The sequence below is a fragment of the Pteropus medius genome, unplaced genomic scaffold, assembly GCF_902729225.1.
Source record: "Pteropus medius unplaced genomic scaffold, Ma_sr-lr_union100, whole genome shotgun sequence".
NCBI lineage: Eukaryota > Metazoa > Chordata > Mammalia > Chiroptera > Pteropodidae > Pteropus > Pteropus medius.
Window position 1 is genome coordinate 29,336,361 of NW_024349800.1, and position 21,068 is coordinate 29,357,428.

At 32.5% G+C, this 21,068-nt stretch overlaps 1 protein-coding gene across 2 annotated transcripts in view; it reads left to right on the plus strand.

Moving 5' to 3' along the window:
* The window catches only part of PPP4R3B (protein phosphatase 4 regulatory subunit 3B), a 57,799-nt gene that overhangs the window by 27,462 nt on the left and 9,269 nt on the right, over positions 1-21,068 (plus strand). Inside the window, exons 8-15 of one of the 2 annotated variants that reach the window (XM_039887115.1) lie at positions 1,099-1,230; positions 8,544-8,646; positions 10,800-10,841; positions 12,437-12,595; positions 16,443-16,612; positions 18,565-18,704; positions 19,119-19,303; positions 20,576-20,778. In XM_039887115.1, the coding sequence (XP_039743049.1) occupies positions 1,099-1,230; positions 8,544-8,646; positions 10,800-10,841; positions 12,437-12,595; positions 16,443-16,612; positions 18,565-18,704; positions 19,119-19,303; positions 20,576-20,778 (1,134 nt within the window). The remainder of the gene's footprint in view (positions 1-1,098; positions 1,231-8,543; positions 8,647-10,799; positions 10,842-12,436; positions 12,596-16,442; positions 16,613-18,564; positions 18,705-19,118; positions 19,304-20,575; positions 20,779-21,068) is intronic. The other variant, XM_039887116.1, reaches the window with a different exon arrangement.

Sequence of the window (21,068 nt, forward strand, 5' to 3'; positions counted from 1 at the left end):
GCAAATTACCTGAGGCCTTAATTAAATGATAGAATTCAAGTTTTACATTTTGACATATATTTAAAGTATATGCCATAGCATTGTTCTGAAGAAAGCTCACTGGCTCATACCTTTTTGTAATATCTTAACATTTTATATGAGATAACACTTTGCTGCACATACCAGAATAAGAAACAGCAACAGATTAATGTGGAGTCTGCTCTTTAACCCTCTAATTGAAATGAAGCTTGGGTCTGGGTTTATTAATGTAGCTCTGTGAATTTTATTTCAAAATTGTTCTTTGAAAAACTTTCATTCTGTCTCTGTTGCCATGATAGAATTGACTTATTGGTGATCAAATTTTGAAACATGGTAGATGGTAGGATTCTAATCTTAAGCAAATTGCCATGACATGGTTTTGTTGATTCTTTAATGCGTTTAAGTTAATGAACAGCTTCGCAGGGAAATATTAGTTTTGGATAACACAGTATATTAAGTTTTGGAAGGGTTAACAAAACAAAATAATAACAAAGTGCTTTGTACTGAAGCTTTCTGTTTATTACTTCCAGAATTCTCCCAACTTAAGACATTTATCTTCATTCCATGCAGTTCCCTTATGTCCTTCAATTACTCCCTTTCTTCCCCCAATAATAAACAAATTTTCAAATCCATTGAGTTGATGTCAAAACTTTCCTTTGATGTGAACAGTCGTTTTGTATCCTAATTTAATGCTCAAGATTTCTACTTTAAAAATACAACCAGAAGACATATTTTGTTATCTGCAAGCTGCTTTGTAGCTCTTAATATTAAGACCCGAGGGCATGTTACTAATATAACAATAAAGTTTTTTATTGAAAAACAATAAGCAAATACAGTGTTTTCCACTTCCATATGTTGATGGTACCGTAAGCTGTGGCATGCTTTGCTTTTTTTTTTTTTAAGTGGGTTATTTTCACTCCAATATTTTTACAAAACTTTGAGAAACATTAGGAAAAATAAAGTTAAAATAAGTTCATCCATTCTTTCAAGTTTTTTTTCTTTGTGATGATGATTTTGTTCTTTCAGCTGCTGTATTTGTCTTATATCTAAACCAGGTCTAATGGAACCATTTTCTTTCAGGATATTCTTCTCATTAATGTAGTAATTGAACAAATGATCTGTGATACTGATCCTGAGCTAGGAGGTGCTGTTCAGCTAATGGGACTTCTTCGTACTCTAATTGATCCAGAGAACATGCTAGCTACAACTAATGTAAGAAATTACTCTGAGATAAAATTTTTGATCTAATGAGTTTTAGCTTATTTTATATATAATATATAAATATATAAATTATATGTAAATATAAAATTTTTGAAAATTTGTACTGTTTTGAAAAACAAATACTTAGGTATTTGTTCATTTAGTATTCAAGTAGCAGTGGTATTCCTGTAACAGTTCATTTGAGGCAAAATACAATATTATAATATGTTAAAATCTTACTGAAATGTTTGTACTTATAGCCCTTAGCCTCTGTATGTTAACTTCTTAAAAATTAAAATACAACAGTGTGAATGTACTTAACATTACTGAACTGTAAACTTAAAAATGGTTAAAATGGTTAAGATGATAAATTTTATGTTGTGTTTTTTATCATTATAAAAAAGTAAATAATAAAAAATGTACTAAATGACCTCAACTGCGTAATAAAGAAGTCATAAAAAAGGTCTTAAGGAACGATTTCAAAATATTAATAATAGTCATTGCCTCAAAATAAAATCGTCCTTTATAAAATTCCCTCATATTTAAAGAACATGTGCATTATTTTCAAATCATTGCAAGTTTATAGAACCAGTTGTGTAAAAAAATAGTAGCTCAGAAAATCAAAAACATTATTTTCCAAATTTCCAAATAATCGATTTACATTTTTTTTTTAAATAGAACTAAATTCTACCCTGTTTCTAGAGGTTTTATAAATCCATTTGGTGGTTTTTTAAATTTGGATACATTGTGAAATCTGGGGTTTCAAATTTTAAGCAGTAAAGTTACTCTCACATTGCTCGATAGAGTCTTCATTATCATTTCAGATCACAAGCATATTTGGAAAAAATTATTTTGAATAATTTTCTTCAGAAAAACTATACTATCTGATCTTTTTCTTTTAATTAAGTTTATTGGGGTAAAATTGGTTAATATAATCATATAATTTTCAGGTGTACATTATTTGATATCTGTATATTCTATTGTGTGTTCACCACCCAAAGTTCAGTTTCCTTCAGCTACCATATATTTGATCCCCTTTACCCACTTTACACTCCCCCTAACCCCCAATTTGACCCCGTTTACTCCATATACCTTCCCCTGCTCCCACCCCACTAGTAACCACTACTTTATAGTCCTCTGATAACCACTAGTCTGTAGTCCATATCCATGAGTCTCTGTTTGTCCTGCTCATTTGTTTTTAGGTTTATATCCCATATATAAGTGATATCATGTGATTTTCAGCTTTACCTGTCTGGCTTATTTCGCTTAGCATGATTATCTCACGTTCCATCAATGTTGTCGCAATTGGCAGTATTTCATCTCTTCTTATGACTTAATATTCCATTGTATATATGTACCACAGCTTTTTTAGCCAGTCATCTATCGTAGGGCACTTCAGTTGCTTCCATGTCCTGGCCACTGTGAATAATGCTGCTACGAACATTAGTGTGCAAATATCTTTATAGATATGAGTTTTCAAGTCTTTGGGGTAAATACCCAGTAGAGGGATTGCTGGATCATATAGTAGATCAATTCTTAGTTTTTTGAGGAACCTCCATACTGTTTTCCATAGAAGCTATACCAATTTGCAGTCTCACCAGCAGTGTATGAGAGTTCCTGCTTCTCCACATCCTCTCCAACATTTGTTATTGCTTGTCCTGTTGATTATAGCCATTCTAACAGGTGTGAGATGGTATCTCATTGTGGTTTTGATTTGCATTTCCCTAATAGCTAGCGATGTTGAGCATCTTTTCATATATTTGTTGACCATTTGTATGTTCTGGAGAGAAGTGTCTGTTCAGATCCTCTGCCCATTTTTTTATTGGATCGTTTGTTTTTTTGTTGTTAATGAGTCGTATGAGTTCTTTGTATATTTTGGATATTAGGCCTTTATCGGAGGTGTTGCTTGCAAATATATTTCCCATTCGGATGGTTGTCTCTTTACCTTCTTGACAGTTTCTTTTGCTGAGCAAAAGCTTTTTAGTTTGATGTAGTCCCATTCATTTATTTTAGCTTTTACTTCCCTTGTGTTTGAGGTCAAATTCATAAAATCCTCTTTAAGTTCAAAGTCCTTGAGTTTCGTTCCTGTGTTTTTTTCTATACATGTTATTATTTTAGGTCTTATATTCAGGTCCTTATTCCATTTCGAGTTAATTTTGGTGTGTGATGAAAGATGACAGTCTAGTTTCATTCGTTTGTAGGAGGCTTTCCAGTTTTCCCAGCACCATCTATTGAAGAGGCTTTCCTTTCTCCACTGTATGTTTTTGGCTTTTTTGTCAAAAATTGTTTGCCCATATAAATATGGGTTTACTTCTGGACTCTTAATTCTCTTCCACTGGTCTGTATGTCTGTTATCCTGCCAATACCATGCCATTTTGATTACTGTCGCTTTGTAGTATAATTTGAAGTTGGGCAGAGTGATGCCTCCAGCCTTGTTCTTTTTTCTCAGGATGGCTTTGGCAATTCGGGGTCTTTTGTGCTTCCATACAAATCTGATAGTTTTTGGTTCTATTTCTTTAAAAAATGCCAATGGGATTTTGATGGGGATTGCATTAAATCTGTATAATGCTTTAAGTAATATGATCATTTTAACTATGTTGATTCTTCCAATCCAAAAACATGGAGTATCTTTCCATTTCTTTGTATCTTCTTTGATTTCTTTTAATAGGGTCTTATAGTTTTCATTACATAGGCCCTTCACATGTTTTGTTAGATATATTCCTAGGTATTTTATTCTTTTTGTTGCAATTGCAAAAGGAATTATTTTTTCTGACACTTCATTATTAGAATATAGGAATGCTATGGATTTTTGAACGTTGATCTTGTATCCAGATACTTTACTGTATTTGTTTATTGTTTCTAGTAGTGTTCTTGTGGAGTCTTTAGGGTTTTCTATATAGAGAATCATGTCATCCGCAAATAGTGAAAGTTTGATGTCTTCGTTTTCTATTTGGATGCCTTTTATATCTTTCTCTTGTCCAATTGCACTTGCTAGGATCTCCAATGTTATTGAATAAGAGTGGCAATAGTAGACAGCCTTGCTTTGTTCCTGATCTTAGAGGGAACGTTTTTAGTTTTTCACCATTAAGCATAATATTGGCTAAGGGTTTGTCACAGATGACCTTTATTATGTTAAGGTACTTTCCTTCTATACCAATTTTGTGAAGTGTTTTGATCATAAATGGATGCTGTATCTTGTCAAAGGCTTTTTCTGCATCTGTTGATATGATAATTTGTTAATTTGTTTATGTGGTATATCACATTAATCGATTTGCGTATATTGAACCATCCCTGTGTCCCTGTGATGAAGCCAACTTGATCGTAGTGTATAATCTTTTTAATACGTTGCTGTATATGGTTTGCTAGTATCTTATTTAAGATTTTTGCATCTGTGTTCATGAGAGGTATTGGTCTGTAGTTTTCTTTTTCATGTGTTATCCTTACTAGGTTTTAGTATCAGAGTAATATTGGCCTCATAAAATGAGTTGGGAAGTATTGCCTCCTCTTACATTTTTTGGAAGAGTTTGAGGAGAATAGGTGTTAAATCTTCTTTGAATGTTCGATAGAATTCACTGATGAAGCCATCTGGTCCTGGACTTTTATTTTTTGGTAGGTTTTTCTAAGTACTGGTTCATTTCTTCTAGGTTATTAAATTTGGTGTTATATACTTTTTCATAGTATTGTGTGATCCTTTGAATTTCTGCGATATCAATCATAATTTCCCCTCTTTCATTTCTGATTTTGTTTATTTGTGTCCTTTTTCTTTTTTCTTTAGTGAGTCTAGACAAGGTTTGTCAATTTATTAACCTTCTCAAAGAACCAGCCCTTTGTTGCATTTATTTTTTCTATTCTTTTGTTTTCAATTTCATTTATTTCTGCTCTAATTTTGATGATTTCTTTCCTTCTGTTGACTTTAGGTTTCATTTGTTCTTTTCTAGTTTTTTTAGATGAAGCGTTAGGTTACTTATTTGGGCTCGTTCTTATTTTTGGAGGTAGGCTTCTAATGATATATCATTAGAGGTAGGCTTCTAATGATTTGATATGTTATACTATCATTATCATTTATTTCTATTTATCTCTTGATCTCTGTTTTTATTTCTTCTCTGACCCAGTTATTCTTCAGTTGTTTAATTTCCATGTATTCGTGATTCTTCCTGATTTCTTTTTGCAGTTGATCTCTAGTTTCAAAGCATTATGATCAGAGAATATAGTTGGTATGATTTCAACCCTCTTATATTTGTTGAAGCTATCTCTGTGTCCCAATGTGTGGTCATTCTTGAGAATATTCCATGTGCACTAGAGAAGAATGTATAAGCAGCTGTTTTGGGATGGAAGTCTCTGTAAAATGTCAGTTATGTCCAGTTGGACTAAAGTGTCATTTAAGGATGTTATTTCCGTATTGATTTTCTGTTTGGATGGTCTGTCCAAATCCGACAGTGGGGTATTTAGGTCCCCTGCTACGATAGTGTTTTGGTCTGTTTCTCCCTTTAGTTCTGATAGTAATCGCTTTACATATTTTAGGGCTCCCTGATTGGGAGCATAAATAATAATAAGTGTTATTTCTTCTTGGTGCATGATTCCCTTTATCACAATGAAGTGTCCCTCAGTATCTTTCTTTACCTTTTTTATTTAGAAGTCTTTTTCATCTGCTCTTAGTATTGCTACTCCCACTTTTCTCTGAATGCCATTTTCCACCTTTTCACTTTGAGTCTACATTTGTCGTTGGGGCTGAGATGTGTCTCCTGGAGGCAGCATATGCTTGGGTTTTGTTTTATGATCCATTCTGCAGCTCTGTGCCTTTTTATTAGGGAGTTCAATCCATTTACATTTAGGGTGATTATTGAAATATGAGGTCTTCTTATAGCCATTTTATCTTTTGCTTTCTGGTAGCTCAGTGTTTCCGTTGCTTCCTTGTCCATGCATTTCTGTTTTCTTTATTTTGGTTGGCTTTTGTAGGTTTTCTCTCTGGTTCTTCTTGTTTCATGTTATATATTTCAGTTCTGAATCTGTGGTCTGTGGTTACCATTACGAATATGTAAAGTATAGTTATATATATACAGTTGTCTATTTTCTTCTGCGCGTGCCTTATCTCCATTCCCCTTTGTGAATTTGGATCTTTGAATCCTCCCCTTTTCAGGCATTGTTGTCTCAAGTCGTCCCTATGTATGCTGAATATTCATTACTATCTTGTTATAACAATTCACTTCTTATTGTTTAAGCTATAATGCCCTGCTCTTAATAAGGGTTGTACTCCTCTGCTTCTATTTGCCTGATAGTCACTTTACTCCTAATTATGTATTTTTGTTATTTTGTTTTAAGTGAACTGACCCCTTTCAGTATTTCCTGTAGTGCAGACCTCGTAGTGGAGAATTCCCTCAATTTTTGTGTGTCTGGAAAGATCTTGATTTCTCCTTCATATCTAAAGGAGAGCTTAGCTGGATACATTATTCTAGGCTGGTAGTTCCTTTCACTTAATAGTTTAAATATTTGGTTCCATTCCTTTCTGGATTGTAAGGTCTGTGCTGAGAAGTCTGGTGATAATTCTTTTTCTTAGCTGCCTTGAGAATTCTATCGTTGTCATTTATTTTGATTACTTTGATACAATGTATCATGGTGAACCCTTTTTGGGTTGAGATAATTGGGTATTTTGTTGACTCGTTGAATTCCAAGCTCCAGGTCATTCCTTAGATTTGGGAAATTCTCGTCTACTATTTGTCTGAAAATGCTTTCTAGTCCCTGCTCCTTTTCCTCGCCTTCGGTAATGCCCATTATTCTTATTTCCTCTCCTCATGGTATCAGTTGGTTCTTGTATTTCTTTCATTATTTTTCATTCTTTGGTTTCTCTCTTCTTTCTTCTGATTTATTTCTAGATTTCTGTCTTCAATATTACTGATCCTTTCCTCCATTTGGTCGACTCTATTTCTCAGGCTTGCTATTTCATTTTTCAACTCTGGCAGTGTGTTCTTCATCTCCAGAATATCTTTTCTGTTCTTCTTGAGGGTTTTAATCTCCTTGCTCTGCTCATCTAGTTGTTTTTTTCATTCCTGAAATTGTTGATATGATTTGTTTTGGATCTCATTGAGTTTTTCAGAAGTACCATCCTGAAGTCTCTGTCATTTAAGTTGCATATTTCTATGTCTGTAAGTTTATTTTCTGGAGATTTTTCTCTTTCTTTCTGAGATTCCTTGTCACCTTGATTGTTCATGGTGTTTAATGGACTATTTCTCTGTCTGGGCATTAATGGAAGTGTATTCTGTTGTTTTTCCAGAAAGAAGATTTATTAAATAAAGGTCTCTCTTTAGCGTGCTGCAAAGAAGGCGCTCTTCTTTTGGTTTCCAGTAGGTGGCGTCTAAGCCTCTTGGATTCCTAGCAGTTTTGGTAGAGTTTGCTCAGATTCCCCTGGGGCTCTGAGGTGATCGGAGGGTATGGGGGGAGGGGCCCTTTGGGTCGGGGGTTGGAGTCTGCGACTCAGCCTCGGTTTTGCAGCCTCCACCAGCAAAAATCAGCTGTTGTTCCTCTGCGGTTCCACCCCGCTTCTCTGCTTTCTGCCCTGATGACTGTGCCCTGTAGCCAGCGAGCCACAGCTCACAGCTTTCTAAGGCAGAGCATCAGAGTTTGCTCAGATTCCCCCGGGGCTCCACAGTGATTGGTCTTGGAGGGTATGGGGTGAGCGGCCCTCTGGGTTGGGGATTGGGGTCTGCCACTCAGCCTTGGTTTTGCAACCAGGGTCAGTAAAAATTGGCCGGTAAAAATCAGCTGTTGTTTCTCTGCAGTCCCCACTTCTGCCCTGATGACTGGGCCCTGCCACCCACCACAGGAAGCTCACAGCAGTCTGAGGCAGGGCTGTTCAGGGAAGTCCCGGTACCTTCACCCCTCCTCCTCATCCTGCAGGGAGCTCCAGAGGCTGCGAGAGGCAGATTCTTTATTTCTCCCAGTCCACCACCTGACACTCGGGGATCTGACCTGTGGTAGTTATGCGCAGATCCCACGCTCAGACATGCTGGTGTGCAGTTTTGGTGTTTTTTATTGAGTTTTAGATGTTCAGCTTATTATTGTTTCAAGGGGAGAGATCCAAGGACGTCTCTGACTTCACCATGTTTCCACCTCTGATCTTTTTCCAGCTTTCATTTTTATTTAGTTTACAGTATGAAATAGATTTGATTTTTAACTTCTGCAGAAATAAAATTGAGGTGAACATAACTAGTTTTTTGGTCCTTAAGAGTCTTCTTAAAGTATCTGTTGTTTGTATATGACTCACACTGCTACTTAAATATGTTGTATTAGTTATAAAAGTAGTAAAATATTTTTTAAATTCTGTGTTTCAGAAAACCGAAAAAAGTGAATTTCTAAATTTCTTCTACAACCATTGTATGCATGTTCTCACAGCACCACTTTTGACCAATACTTCAGAAGACAAATGTGAAAAGGGTAAAGTCTCTTACTTACCTGTTTGTCATTTCTGTTTTTAAAGAGTGAAGTAAATATTATAACTGAGGCTGTTTACTTGGTTCTTTAAATGACAGATAAATTCCTACTGAAAATTTTAAACTACAATATAAAATCATGATTTGTTTCTGATTGTCTGTATTAGAGAATGATATAGAAAAATATGGCAAAAAGTATTACACCTTGAGGAAGAGAGATGTAAACACTTAGCAAAAGGAAATTGCTCCCAAAGTTGTTAGAGGTAATATCTACAGTGAGTAAGGGTAGACAGTGTATTGCCTACATTAGAAAATCTGAAGATACCATCATTTTGGAGAACAATTTGGTAATACAGTAGAAGTTCTCCATTATCATAGCATAAGGATCAGAAATGGACGGGTTAATCAGAAAAGTTGGTTAAAGCAGAACAGTTAAAAAAATAAACTCTTTGTAAGCATTTCCTCTACATGCTGACTCATCTGTGGGTATTTTTTACAGAGTCAAGGCTTTTTTTTAATACGTGTTTTTTATTATATTTCTGTATTATCTTTCTTCAGTAAACTACACTTATAAGGCATCTCTATAATTTCTGGTTTCAGTTTATCAAAGTGGAGTGAGAACCTAAAGTTAATTTTTAAAAAGTCTGAATGCAGAATCCTACTGCAGTTTTATGTACTTCCCATTAAGTATTCACAGTTGTGTATATCTGATTTGGCAACATTTTATTGAGTTCTACTGTATTAGCTTTCCGTATTATGTAATATCTACTATATTTCATCAGTTTGTAATATTTAAGTAATATAGTCATACTACCAAATATAACTGGCATAAACAAATCATCGATTCATCAGAATACAACTCAACTTGTGAAATGAGATATGTATGGGACAAATTCTCTGAGACTCAGGTCAGTTTAGAAAATGTTTACTAAACTGATAAAGTTGTACAATGGGCACACTCACATAATATCACCCGTTCCATTTCTGAGTATATATCCTAGGGAACATTATACATATGCATGACAGATATAAAAATGTTGTATTCTTCGTGGTAGGAAAATTGAGAAAGTATGGTATATTCATACTAGAATACTATATAACAGTTAAAGTAATTGAATTTTGTCTATCTGACTAGTTCTCAAAAATATAAAGTTGAATGGGTAAAACATCACAGAACATTTTATTACAGAATGGTTCCATTTATATAAATTAAGATAAATGCATTTTTAACTTTCATTTTAAAATAAAACACTTTAAGCATACAGAAATATTTATATAATAGTAAAAGACACACATGTACTTCCTATTGGCCCTTTCAAAATTAACTTGCCATATACTTTTCAGATTCTTTTTAAAGGAAAATTACAGCTACTCTTGGAGTTTCCTATGTACCTCTTCATATTCTTATTTCACCTCACCTACCTCCATCCCTTAGGGAATGCTGAATTTGGAGTTTATCATTCCTTTATTTATTATTATAACATGTATAATATTATTTTTCATATGATATGTTTTGACTTCTATTGTATACATTATTCTGCTATTTTTTTCTTTATACCCATTGCTTTTTTTGAGATCTGTCCATATTGATACTAGAGTTCTTATTTATTTTTAACTCTTACATTCTCTTGTATGAGTGTATGCTGTAATTTAGCCATTCTGCTTCTAACATTTAGGTTGTTTCTAGCTTTTTGCTATTACAGACACTGCTCTGGTATACATTCTTGTGTTTTTCTATACAAATGTGCTCTAAGATGTGTGCTGAGAAATTGGAACTTATAATCTTCCACTTTTTTAAAAATTCAATCACCTATTAACATATGTGTTATTCTGGAAATTAAGAAATTCCTATATTAAGAAATTCCAATTAGGAGACATTTCCTAATTGTTGGACGATAACTAAGATAAAAGAAAATATCTTATCTTTAGTGGCAGTCTCACTTTTATCAAAGTAGGATATTGTCTTAATAATTTCTCATCTGTACCCATTTCTGTAAAAGATTGCAGGTAGAAATATAATATTTGAAGCAACTAATTCTTCATGGTTATTATGCAGGTCAAATGGGATTATGATAAAAGATGTGCTTTGTATATTGTAGGGCTAGGGAAATGTAAGATGTTATTACTGAAGTAACTGACTTTAATTTTTTTTATTAGATAATATAGTTGGATCTAACAAAAACAGCACAATTTGTCCTGGTAAGTATAAATTCTTATTTTATTAATTAATGAAAATTATAAAGTTTTTCCTACTCAGAGTATAAAGCTACAAAAGGTGTATTTTCAACAAAAACAAAACCAAAAATACATTTACTTTTTTCTTTATTACAAAGAAAAAAATTCAACTTTCTCCACTATCAAAGATGGAAAACCATTTGGAATTTCGTTGTTTTTTTCTTTCTATGAATTTAGAACTTATTTTCTGACATTTTTTGAGATGTCTGAATATTGAGGATTTTATTATCAGTTTATTATTTTTGAGATCTAGTAATCTATGGCCAGTTAGTTAGGAACTAGTATTCAGAACAGCCCTTATGTTTAAGTGTTGTTTATGAATCTGAGTGTGAACACTGTTGCTTCTACTTGTAACATTGTACCAGGTATGAGTTTTTAGTATGGAAAATATGCCTGTGTGTGCCTAGCATCCTGTCTTTTTCTACCAGGCTCATCAAAGTGCTGAGAAGAGAGCCAGTTTCAGATAAGGAGACAGTTCAGAGATTGGATTAGTTAGAGATATAATGAGTAATTTTATATCTTAATTTGAGAAAGTGAAAACAAGATATTTAATCAACACTGTAGATCATCGTTACAAAATCTTTTTAAATAAAATTTGGGAATTTAGAAATTAAAAGAATTTGTTTTTAATGGTTCACATATTGGTGTGTTGTTGGCTGTTAAACAGATTGGTCTGGAGTAAGTAAAACTGCTTACTTGCATTTAAAGAAGCAAAGATCTTTGATATACCTGAATCATATTTTGTATATCAATGGTCATCCTGTTATTAAAAAGAATGTTAATTTATTCATGATAACAGCATAGTTCCACAAAATATTTGTATATGTAATATTAAAAAATAAAACAGTTGGATTAAATACTGTAAATTATTCTATTCTATGAGACTGTGATTCCATAATTTGCTTACGGTTTAATATTTACTTGACTAAACCATTTATAATAGGCATGGGTAATTACCAGTTAAGCCCTTGACATATATTCAGTTTTGATGTTCAGGAGGCAGTTTGAAATCATTCCACGAATGTATAAACCAAAGCCTCTTGAGAAAAAAAAAAAATGCTAGTGTGTTTCAGTAGGCCTTTTATGGATATCATAGTTTGATGTTAAAAAGATTATTGTTAACACAAATCTTGATGTAATGTTTTTCACTTGTTATTCAAATAGCCAAAAATGTCCTTGAGGTACTTCTTCTCTACTATGGACCCTTGTTATATTTATTAATAATAATAATAATGAAAGCATGTATTAAAAAAAAACATTACGAAGAAAATCTCAATGCATTGAGGATTTTATTACCATGTTTGTAGATTTTTATTGAGGGTTTTTCTCTTACTATTATTAAATATTTTATACAGGAGCCTTAGAAAAGTCTATTTAGTAGGTGAAACTAATAATCCTAGAGAATCTGCTTAATGAAAAAGTAAAAATTATAGCTTCTTTTATTGATACAAAAATGAGGAGAAAATACAGTTTCACTTTTGCGCTAAATTATAAATGTAAGCTTTATTCTCTTTAATATATTGCAGTATTTTATTTTCATAAGACGTTTTTCTTTGTAGATAATTATCAAACAGCACAGCTGCTTGCCTTAATTTTAGAGCTACTCACATTTTGTGTGGAACATCACACATATCACATAAAAAACTATATTATGAACAAGGACTTGCTAAGAAGAGTCTTGGTTTTGATGAATTCAAAGCACACTTTCCTGGCCTTGTGTAAGTAACAATTTAAATGAATAGTCTTGTAAAATGTTTTAAAGAATAACATTTTTAATAGAGATAAACGCCAAAGTTACCCATGTGAAAATATTTTTAGCAGTATATATACTATTAAAGAGATGATTATGAGAAGTACTGATCTTTTATTTAAAGGATAAGAGAAGTAGGTCATAGTGCTTCCCCACCCACATTTGCTCACATTTAAGTTAAGTTAGCTTAACTGAGATAATACCATGTACAATGACATTTCACTAATAGAACCAGTCCTGCTGTATTTTACATCTGCTCCATCAAACTGTCATTTAGTAGTGACTATATTTTTGAGATACGAGCCTTGATGTTTTTGTGTAACTTAGGTTATTTATTGAACTTGTAAAATATTTGCTCCAATGCTGAGTTTTGGCAAACTATAAACTTTCCTTTTCTCTTCATAATTTTACCTCCAAATAAGGGTAAATAAGCCTCTTTCTCCTTCCAAATAAAAAAGAGCTCTGAGCATAAAAATTATAGTTGAAATTTAAGCATTTAACTTGATGTGTAGAGAAAAAGTAATCTTTATTTTTACTTTATTTTTAAGGCCTTAAAATAGCCATTGTCAACTGCGTGCACCATTGCTTTTCCTTCCTTCTTCCATACTTCTCCAAATTTACATAAACATTCATACACATACAGATTTTTTTGTTTTATTTTTACAAAAACAAGATATACTAGCACACTTCTTAGTCCTTTAATAGGTCATTGAATATGGTGTGAACCAATTTTTTTTTTTTTCTGGAGGAATAACATCTCCTAGAGTGGCTTTTCCACAATTTATTTTGCCATTCTCTAATACATGGGTTACAAGATTGGTATTTTGCCACTCCAAACAACACTGTAGTAAATAGCCTAGTATATAATTTTTTTTTTAAGTACTGGTTTACTTCCATAGGATAGATTCCCAGTAATGGGATTGGCAGGACAAAATGTTTATATATTTTTAATATATCCTTTAAATTTTTAATTTAACATAGCCTCCAGATTAGTTTCCCAAGAGACTGAAGGACTTGACATTCTTTTAATACTTGGTGTTACTGGTTTTTAAAAATGTTATCAAGCTGATGATAGAAAATGGTATTCTATTTGTATTTTAATTTACGTTTTCCTTGACATGTTTTATATTTTACTGCTTTTGTATTTTATCTGTTGCGAATTGCCTATTTTTTTCTTAGAGCTGTTTTAATATTAGAGATACTAATATTATATTTTGGGAAAAGATGTCTCAGTCTCATTTGTCTTTCATTTTTGCCTTTGTTTATGATATTGTTTTCCATGACTTAAAATTCCTTTAAGTCTTCTTTTTGTGGTTTTTGGGTTTTTTGTCTTGCTTAGAAAAGTCTCCTAAGCCCTAACATTGTACAAATATTCTCAGCTTTTTTATAATATTTTTATTCCACTTTTTACATTTATATATGAAGTACATCTGAAACTTTTTTGGCATGTTTTGAAGTGAAGCATAGCTTTGTTCCTTTCTAGATGGATAGCCAATTGTGCCAATACCTTTGTTAAATAAACTACATTTTCTTTACTGAATTAAAAATATCACTTCATTATGCAGTAAGTTACTATATATAATTGTATCTTATTTCTGGATCATCTGTTCTTTTATTTCAATAGATGAAATAAATGGTAATGTTTATAATGCCATTATAGTATCTCTGTTAAGTTAAATACCTGAAGTCACCTCTCACTTTTCTTTTTCATAATTTTCTTGGTTTTTGGATATTTGTTCTTCCACAATAACTTAAAAAGTAATTTAATTATCATTTAAAAATATTTAATGAATTTAAATAATTCATTGTGATTGGATTTACGTAAAATTTTTATATTAATTTTGGAAGGATTGATGTTCTCGTGATAGATTTTTCTATCTGGCTTTCTATAAATTGTCCTTTTTTTCAGGCTAATATTTTTTTTAAGGGCTGTAAAAATATCCAGAAAGATAAATGGTCTAATGATATATATGGTCTAATATGAAGAGCATACTTTCACTGCATTGTTTTCCTTCAGTGGCCTTCAAATTATAGGAGACAGTGATTGTGTCATTTTTTTCCTTTTATTATATGATGCAGAATTTCTGAATCAGTATCCCTCTGTTTTCTCATTCATAAATCAAATGCATTTTTCATCCATTGTTTAGAGGGAGCGTATTTTTTTCTGTTCCACAAAGAGTACTTTTGTTTTCACAACTGGATAATTCAGTAGAGTCAGTTTCTCCCATAGTCGACTTCTCTTAATGTTAAAGGAGTAACCTGTCCTGGCTTGTCTTATCATTTTCACTAGAATAGTCTTTGACTTGATCTTGGTAAGGGAGACCCTGGACAGCAACATGGCAACAGCACCCCTGCAGCCACCATAACAGGTTCAAAGTCTAAATAGTCCTTTTTGATGACTACAAAGTAGCTCCATTTATATGGTATATGGTCATTTAATGAATCTCTAGTATTTAGATGTTTATATTGCTTCAAGATTTCTATTATTATAAGCAATGCTGTTTTAACTATAGCTTTGTGTGCATGTCAGTTCATTCACCAGCAGTGTGTGAGAGTGCCATTTGCTCACATCTTTGCCAATACTTTTTTTTTTCAATCTTAAGTACACTGTTTCTTATTCCACCACAAAAAGAGGTGATGTTATAAGTCTAGCACTTCTCTCCACACTGTTTTAGTGTTACTGTTTATCATACATTTTTACCTTATGTGGCCTGTTTCTGTTTTGCTCTCAGAGAACATTTAGAACCTCTTTCAACAGGCACAACTTCTTTTAATGACTTCCATCTATGGACAGAAGGCTGAAATAAGAGCCAATTAATAAAATTGGAAACCTTGTATTTTGAAAGATTTGGCTAGTGGTACTGATAGAATAAATTAAACTGGAGAAAGATTACAAGTTAAAGGATCGCCAAACAGAAAAATAAGGGATTAAAATAAGTCTTTGGTGTACCTTACAAATTTTAGCAGGTAACATTGCTAAATTTATTTAGTTTTATTTCACTAGAGAAAAGACTAGTTAAAAGGAAAACTTTTTCAGTATTCTAAAATGTGAAAAGCCAAATTATACTAGATTCTGTTGTTCTTTTACAAATATGGTCTGATCTGCCACAGTACATGTTTACCTAAGGCAAAATAGGTCATAAGCAATTGGTAAACAAGAGAATGATGTTATTATGATGTGGAGGTAACATTCATTCACAGATGATTTTTCCAAGGCAAAGGGAGCTGAAATAGTGGGAGTGGAATTCTAACCTTCATCAGAAAAGTAAAAAACCTGTAGCTCTCCTGTTAAACTGATAGGAGGAACACCTTTATCTGTGTCTTCAGAAAATTTAAAAGTACCTACCTCCAAAGCTCCCTACCCCTGAGGTAAGACAATCTTGGTTCTTGGCAGGTTGCACCACTTCTGTGCCCACCTTAATGACAGCCTTGTACTGATTCGAAACTGCCTTCACTGTTTTGTCTCTATATCCCCCAGCATAGCTTTGAGTACTGCCCACATTTGTGTTCTGTGGCTTTTGTGTATTTTTTAACTTTTCTGCCATGGAGCCACCTGCTTAGGTAGTTCATTTATCTCCCAGTTGCCAATTAATCGTTTGTTTGTTTGTTTGTTTGTTTTGTCAGTTCTGGCTACAGAAGTTGTACAGGTTTTGAGTGGTCTTTCTCTAACTGTATTTTTCTCAAAGCCCAATTAGTTTTAGTGTACAGTTTTGCTTTTTATTCAGAAAGAACATGTAGATAGGTTTATTCAAAAATACCTGTATAATAATATGAGTGAGATCATTGACTTTATTCCCTGTATCGTTTTTAATTAGGTGCTCTTCGTTTTATGAGGCGGATAATTGGCCTTAAAGATGAATTTTATAATCGTTATATCACCAAGGGAAATCTTTTTGAGCCAGTTATAAATGCTCTTCTGGATAATGGAACTCGGTACAATCTGTTGAATTCAGCTGTTATTGAGTTATTTGAATTTATAAGAGTGGTAAGTTTATATTAAAGGATTCTTAGTAAAGTAAAATAATTATGTTTAGTGATGTTAATATTTTAAATTGTGAAATTTAACGTAGTCTTTTAACTCATGTTTACTCTATATTTTCAGTTCCATTTTTATTGTCCAGCTGTTTCAGGATTATATTGCATATGTGGACATTTCAGTAAAGCCTGCCATTCATGTGATTTCTTTGATCGATTGTAGGAGTAGTGATAAAAATGAATAGAAAGATTGAAAAGTAATTCCTTTGGTAGACATTGATATGAGATGTTAAAAAAAATAGGATGTTAGCATGGAATTTTAAGTTGAAGAGACCAGGGAGTTAGATGGACTACTCTAACTGCCTTATTTTACAGATGAGGGACTCGAGCTACCCAGAGTGATTAAGTGACCTATTCAGGAGCATCCTTTTGTTTAGGAGCACAGTCATGGTTTGAAGATACATTACAGCTCAGCTTTGAGCAACAAAAGTTTCGTCATAAAAAGATCTGGAAAGAGTTCTACATGAATAACAGGGATAAGACAGATAACTATAGAACTGGTACAATAAATTTGCCCTCTCCCACACATTGATATTATTTCACCAGGGAAAATGGCCACATGGTTAGAACTTGAAAAAGGGAAGTCAAAGCTAGAAATTCACTCTCTAGTTTTGTTTCTTATAAACTAGATTTCTACCAATGGCATGCTATCTGAGTGACTGGATTGTTTTTGTGATAGTGGTCACTTGCCAAGAGTATGATTTTCAAAAGACTGAAGAGGATACAAGTACTGCTTTAGCATTAGAAAAGAGGAAACATAGTTAACTAGCTGAAGCTCATCAAGTATCTGAACCCACATTCACTGTATACTATTCTAAAGAATCAGAGATTAATTTTTACATTTTTTCCTTCAAAATTTTTGATGAGATACTGATAAAATAAATTGTAGTGTTCACAAACACATCCCTATACCTGTGATTGAATTTGTTTTTCTAAAATTAATTTTGAATGATTGATAAATGTACTTTGAATCCCAAAACTTAATTAATCTTTTTGTTGGTATACAACACAGCACCATTTTACCTAGGTTTCTAATTTTTCTTCTTTGCATATTTTTCGATTGAGATATCCAGGGGAACTTATTTAAATAGTTAAAATCCTTAATGCAGCCAGATTATGGTGGATCTTTTAAAGAAGTAGCCTGCTTATTTCTTATTAATATTAAAGTCCTGAGTCACAACTTTATTTTTAATAAAGAGCCTGCTTTGTACCCATGCATTTGCAATGATCATTTGGAATGATTCATTGAGAATTTAGAAGTTATTACTGTCAATTTATTTCACAAAGATTATACCATTGAAGACTGTGGGTGTAAATGAGTAGTATCAAGTTAATAGTTTATCCTATCTGTATATGTAATATAGTCTGAGGAATCTATGTTATGTTATTAAGGTAAGGCTTAGCCCACTTTGATAGAAGTTAAATGAGGAGTCATTAAGTAATATCTAAGATTTATTGAAAATAGAATTCAAAACCAGCTTTCTTATTAGCTTTTCTTGATCAGGCCATCCAACCTCTCTCAGAGCTTCAATTTTTTTTTTTCTGTAAAATGGAATAATAAGACCTATTTCCTAGAATTGTTAGGATCAAATGAAATTGTACATTAAAGTGCTTTTTAAATTGTAAAGTGCTATATGTAAGTGCAAAAAACAATACATAAACTAAATCCATCTACTTTTGAAATGTTTTTTTTATAATTCCTCAAAAAGGCTCCAGTGAATTCCTTCTTTTTTTCAAGTTTTCTGAGGAATCATGGCTCATGTATAAAGAAACTAGGACATTTATTTTTGAAAGGTGATTTTGAAAAACATTTTTTGATCAGTTTTGAAACAAAAAAAAAATTTGTTTTTCTCCTAACAAGCATTGTATTATATTTGAAATCTAAATTTTGTGCTTATACAGGAAGATATCAAGTCTCTTACTGCACATATAGTTGAAAATTTTTATAAAGCACTTGAATCGATTGAATATGTTCAGACATTCAAAGGATTGAAGACTAAATATGAGCAAGAAAAAGACAGACAAAATCAGAAACTGAACAGGTATTGGTATTGGTTAACTATATTGCATTTATAGCCTATAAATTTATGTTCTAAATTGTCTATAGTTTGGATCTTATATATGAAACTTACCCAGGAGTTTTCTTCCCATCATTAGATAGTACAGGGTTATATGTAGGAGAGTAGGATATCCTATCCTCCCTACCTGGCATCTTTTAGATGAAAAAGTATTGCTCTATATTGTAACCCAAGGTAAATTTTTAGTTTAGTTTATATTTTTTAATCTTTTGGAATGTTCTCTGGTTAAATCTTGAATCACAATCAAGATGATTGTGATATAAATTTTTCTCGGTTAAAATTACTTCAGCTCCTCTTGGTTATACCTCCTTATTTTAAAATTTAATCTGATCACAAACTTTAAGTCATTACTCTATATTTGTGGTATGTTTCTTACAGTGTACCATCTATATTGCGTAGTAACAGATTTCGCAGAGATGCAAAAGCCTTGGAAGAAGATGAAGAAATGTGGTTTAATGAAGATGAAGAGGAGGAAGGAAAAGCAGTTGTGGCACCAGTGGAAAAATCTAAGCCAGAAGATGATTTTCCAGATAGTTATGAAAAATTTATGGAGACTAAAAAAGGTATTAAAGTTTTGAATTTTTGAATAATGCATCTTATAATTGTTACAGAAATTATTCAGTTGCTTGTAGGTCTGGTCATAGTTTATAAAGCATGAAGGACGTGACTTTTATTAAATATCAGTTTTAAATTATACTTTTTCTAAATTTGTTTGAGATTTCTTTTCATGTTTAAAGTGTTTTTCTTGAAACTTGCCATTTTATGATGGTCTTCATTTGCAATTTAGAAATTGCATTGTCCACTTGTACTTTGCCTTCTGTGAACAGTATTGGCTTTTTTTCTGTTCTGAAATTGCCAATAATAGATACCATATAGATTCATAGGAACTTTCCAGGGCACTCTGCCTTTTGCTGCTGAGGAAACTAAGCTCAAGTAACTTTGCTCTTTGAAATTTTAAAATCATAAAAGTTTCTTAAAGATACAATATCAAGAATAGTGAAAGTAAAATTTCCCGTCTTTCAAAGAAACTGATTCTATTGACTGAGAAACTACCATTATTGGAGTACAGTTCTGCATACATCATCTAAATATTAGTGATATCTTACTATATTTTTCCTGAAACTGCTATTCCCAGTCTCAATTTTCCACTCATTAGTGCCATAGGTTCCATTTATTTTAGCCTGTGGAACATATAGCCTATTAAAATGTATTAAGAATAGGCATCTTTTAGTAGCCACATTTTTCTACCTTTACCTATTCCATTACAGGCACTGTCCTGACTGACTACTGTTGAAAGAGGCAAGCAATGAGGCCAAACTTGAAGTACTGTTATCAAGTTAATCATATACAAAAATAGTAGCAACCAGATGCTAAAGTATAATAGACACCTATGTCATAAAAGACACAGATACAGAAACATGGAATATTCAATAGACATGAATATATCACTGTCTTTAGGTATTTGAATTTCTGACTTGTGGGAGAGAGTATTATGTTTTTACAAGGAACATAGAAGTATAGAGTTAGTGAGTAGAAGTGGCAAGGAGACAAAGGAAGAATCAGACAACTCATGAGTCCTTGGAAGTGTCCTAGATCAGTATAGAATTCTAGCACAGGGTAGCTGATATATTATGTGATTCTTAAGATCCTTTCTCATCCTGAGATTGCTAAGATTCCATCTAATAAAAACTTACCACCATATGCATCATGCTCTACTCTTTTAACTCTTCTAAAGCAAAGATAGTATGTTACAAGTTTTTAAATTATTGTTCTTTTCAGATGCTTTGAATGAGCAGTATTTACTGATAAAGGTTCAAATTTTACTTTCACTTTAGCAAAAGAAAGTGAAGACAAAGAAAATCTTCCCAAAAGGACATCTTCTGGTGGCTTCAAATTTACTTTCTCCCACTCTGCCAGTGCTGCTAATGGAGCAAACAGTACAAACAGTAAATCTGTAGTGGCTCAGACACCACCAGCAAGTTCTAATGGATCCTCTTCCAAAGCTACAAACTTGACTACATCAGTAACAGCCGCCAAGGTATGTAAAACTGCTCTCCACATAAACAAACTTTGCTTTTTCCATCTGTAATGTTTTTTTTATGTTTACTGAAGAAAAGTTGGATAATAAAAATAATTTAAAGAAGAAAAAAAGTTGCACGTGTCATCAGAGAATATGACTCCTAACATTTTCTTTAAGTATGTGGGTTTATGTGACACTTGAGGTCTTTCTATAAATACAGCTTTGTATCCTGCTTTTATTTATTGTAAGAATTTTTCTATGTTATTAAAACATTGACTATAGAATTTAATTTTATTAAGCTGTATGAT